Source organism: Oryzias melastigma, linkage group LG4 (assembly GCF_002922805.2).
Source record: "Oryzias melastigma strain HK-1 linkage group LG4, ASM292280v2, whole genome shotgun sequence".
In the NCBI taxonomy this organism is placed as follows: domain Eukaryota; kingdom Metazoa; phylum Chordata; class Actinopteri; order Beloniformes; family Adrianichthyidae; genus Oryzias; species Oryzias melastigma.
In genome coordinates this window covers 27905003-27908918 of record NC_050515.1, presented here as the reverse complement: position 1 = coordinate 27908918, position 3916 = coordinate 27905003, and the positions used below count along the sequence as shown (strand labels likewise).

General features: G+C 41.8%; 1 protein-coding gene across 1 annotated transcript in view; it reads left to right on the top strand.

Annotated features, from left to right (window-relative positions):
- The window catches only part of zgc:113223 (uncharacterized protein LOC541424 homolog), a 10894-nt gene that overhangs the window by 2646 nt on the left and 4332 nt on the right, over positions 1-3916 (top strand). Inside the window, exons 3-6 of the mRNA XM_024258742.2 lie at positions 1897-2021; positions 2102-2176; positions 2254-2349; positions 2429-2557. Of these exons, the coding sequence (XP_024114510.1) occupies positions 1897-2021; positions 2102-2176; positions 2254-2349; positions 2429-2557 (425 nt within the window). The remainder of the gene's footprint in view (positions 1-1896; positions 2022-2101; positions 2177-2253; positions 2350-2428; positions 2558-3916) is intronic.

Here is a 3916-nt window from a genome sequence, read left to right as displayed (position 1 = left end):
TGTTGTGACAAAGAAATTGTTAGCCCGAGAATTTCTACACCATTTTCATCTGTAAAATGAATCTCATTACAAACAAAAATATCTTTAGTATAGATCATAACACCTCCTCCCTTTCCACCCTGTCTGTCTTTTCTGAAAAGATTATACCCAGGTACATGTAATATTACATGTAATTTTGTCAAACGCAGAAAAAAAAGTAATAATAAAAAGTAAAATGATCAAATTTTGAGAGATGCTAAGTTCTCTTTGTATTTTTGCTTTTGTTTGTGATAAAAAATAGACATAATAATAATAATTAAAAAAAAAGGTCGGGAATGCAAATACAATTTTCTTTGAGGCTAAAGTAAGACTTTGCGGCTTCTTCTAGGTTTTGATCAGTAGTAAATGGCTCTTTTCCTGTTGAGGTTGCTGACCCCTGGTATAGGTTGATGTAGTGCTCATGTTGTTCATGACAACCCAGGTCTGAGTTTGGATTCAGCTTTCTCAGCCCCGTTATTGGGAAGGTGGTGTTTTGGTTACATCAAGACTTTCTGAGTGTTTAGTGATCACAGAGGATTGGTACTCCAGAGTTTACTGAACATGACAGAGCTGCAGCTGCTTGCAAGAAAGAACAGGACAATATTTTCTGATAAAAAGGATCAGTCAAAGAGCCCAGATTGTTACGATGTACTCATGCATTCCTCAAAGCTCTGCTTCTCAGAATTTTGCTAGGTTGTGTTGTTTGACTCTGAAGCTTGAACTTGCAAGAACCTGTGATCATTTGAACTTTATCTGCGACCCAGAATACCTGTAGATTCTTATCCGTCCTTTATGCAGGTTCACCTTAATTGAACTAATATAATATTGGTAACTTTGTTGTGTGTTCATTAGTCAATATATTTTAGTTATATATTGTTATGATACCATTAACTTGCCCTCAATTGAATGGTTGATCTTCACTCCAATACTCAGCTATGGTCATGTGGTCATGGTCATGGCTGAATGGGCGAGGTCCTGAACACAAGCGGGTGAAATTAGCTTCTTCTGTAGGATGGATGGGCATGCGTTCCCTGATGATACATTCACACCAGGCCCTAAAATGTGATGTTCACATTGGACGGTTGCTACCCCATACTAGCTCATGTCCTCCACCGACAGTTTGAGGAGTCTTGGTGCGAAGTGTCAAAGTGGTGCAAATCTGGTGAATCTTGCTCCAGGCTTTTTCTTTCACAGCTTTATTCTGATATATGAAACACTTGGTGTCATTGAATTCTGGCTGGACACAAACCGCAATTTTTTATTTCTCATCATGATCAATTTTCTAATAGCTGGCATTTCCGTGAATGAGAAGGTATGCTATCCATACATCACTACTAAGACCCTGACTGGTTGCGTGTTTTGTATGTAGAGGCCAAATATGGTAAAAGAAGCTAACACATTTACATGAAGTTTTCATTGAAAGTGCATTGCAGAGGCAGGTGTGAATGTAGCTTTAGAGATGAGGGAGCAGCTCCGTCACCAGGAGGGAGCTTGGAGTAGAGCCGCTGCTCGTCCACATCAAGAGGAGCCAGTCGAAATGACTCAGGCATCTGGGGCATGTTGGTTATTGACCAACATTGTTGTAAAGCATAGATACATGTATTTTTGCTTATACATGTTCTTTTGCAAAAATATTTAAATTTGTCATTACATCACAATTTTGGTGTTAATTAAATATTTGGCCTAACTAATTTTCGGATTGAATACCCAGGATTAAGGATTAAGGATTTAGATTCCTAGAATTTAGCTTCAGTGTTTTGGGGAAACATTTTAGTTAAATTAATTCCAATAATCTTATTAGAATTTTGTCACCAAACACATTTGTTTATTATATTGGATCACCTACACAACCGCTGACAGAGCAGTGTTTGTGTGCAGATGTTGTGGACACGCTGATGGTGGATCCCGCCCTGCTGTTGATCATTGTGGGATCAGTGATGTTCGTCATCACCTTCCTGGGATGTTTCGGAGCGCTGCGTAACGCCACATGTCTTCTGAAGACGGTAGGACAGCTGGCTCTAGTTTCCTTGCAGCTTCGGTCACGGAGGTTCAGTTTTCTTAGAACTGCTGTTTGCCTCTGCAGTTCCTGGTGATCCTGGCAGTGATCTTCATCTTGCAGATTGCAGCTGGAGTCGTTGGCTACCTCTTTACTGACATGGTAAACCATCACCAACAGAATTACAACACAGTGACGCTACACTCAAAAGAAAAAAACACAATGCTGATCCTGCTCAGGTGATGGAGAGAACAGAGAAGCTGATGATGACGGCCATCGTTCGCTACAGGGAGGATCGAGACCTGGAGAACGCCATTGACTTTGTCCAGAAGAAGGTGAAGAAGATTGTTTTGAGAACCACAGTCATTGAGACAAATGTATCAAACGTGGTGATGTGCTGCTTGTTGTGTCCAGTTCCAGTGCTGTGGCGTGGAGGGCTACAAAGACTGGTCACAGAACCCCTACTTTAATTGTTCGGACACCAACCCCAGTCTGGAGGCCTGTGGAGTTCCCTTCTCCTGTTGCATTCACCTAAAGAACCAGGTCAGAACATAGACTAGAACAGAGAACTTAGCTTGGATCAGCATCCTGTTGGTATCACTTCCCCTCATCCTCAGTCCTGTGTGCTGCCTTTCTTGACATTTTGCTTTTATTTTAGGGTGGTGACAACAGAGGTTTGAGGGATTACCCTCTTTTCTCTTCTCAGAAATAAAAGTCTAATGTTTCTGTGGTAGAGGTGGATAATAGAGGAATGGAGGAAGCATCCTCGTCTCCCGAGTAACCGCGTTGCAGCATGCCTCAGCCATACCAAAGTAGCAATAGAAATGTTGTGCCTAATGTTGATACAGGTGCTCAGAATTGGTCAGCGAAATATAAAACTTGAATAAGTGATCTAGCCTGGCAAGGATTTCCCGACCAAACACAAGGTTCATGACTCTGTCTGAACCAATTGACTTTTCCAGTCTGAATGCACCCTTAGCCTCGTCCACTGTCGTTCCCCTTCTTGCTGCACCATCTTTTGGTGGAACCTTGGTCGGGCTATCTTTAAGCTGGGAGGGGTAAAGTCAGCTAAAACAATAAAAAAAAGGCATAAAACTTCTTTGTCCACTGAATATAAAGCATATAAACACTGCAGGTAATGATCAGAACTTAGAGACTACAGCATTGTTTTTAGGAAAATAAACACACAGGATCCCTTGATCTCAAACCAGTGTTGTAGTAAAGTAGGACTGGGTATAGATTATAATTTCAAAAAATGATTTGATTTTAGGGCTGCACGGTGGCGCAGTGGTTAGCGCTCTTGCCTCACAGCGAGAAGGCCCCGGTTCAAATCCCGGCTGGGACCTTTCTGTGTGGAGTTTGCATGTTCTCCCCGTGCATGCGTGGGTTTTCACCGGGGACTCCGGCTTCCTCCCACCGTCCAAAGACATGCTTCGTAGGTTAATTGGTGACTCTAAATTATCCCTAGGTGTGTCTGTGAGAGTGAATGGGTGTGTGATTGAGCCTGCGACAGACTGGCGACCTGTCCAGGGTGTACCCCGCATTCGCCCATCAGTAGCCGGGATAGGCTCCGGCACCCCGCGACCCCGAAAAGGGAAGAAGCGGTCTGGAAGATGAATGAATGATTTGATTTTATTCACAAAAGCCGATTCGATTCCAATTTTTTTCAATTCTACAATTTAATTCAATTTTGAGTTTATACATTTATACACATTTGTTTAGAAATACATTAATAATCAACTAAATATATTTATATTAATCTGATCCAGTTCACATACTGTAAAATGTATTTGTGAAATAATGAGATTGTTAATAGCCAGTGGCGGGCCGTGCATTTCACACCTAGGCCTTCAGTAGTGCTCCATCTGAATCAACCCAACCCTCAATAACTATTTTATGGCT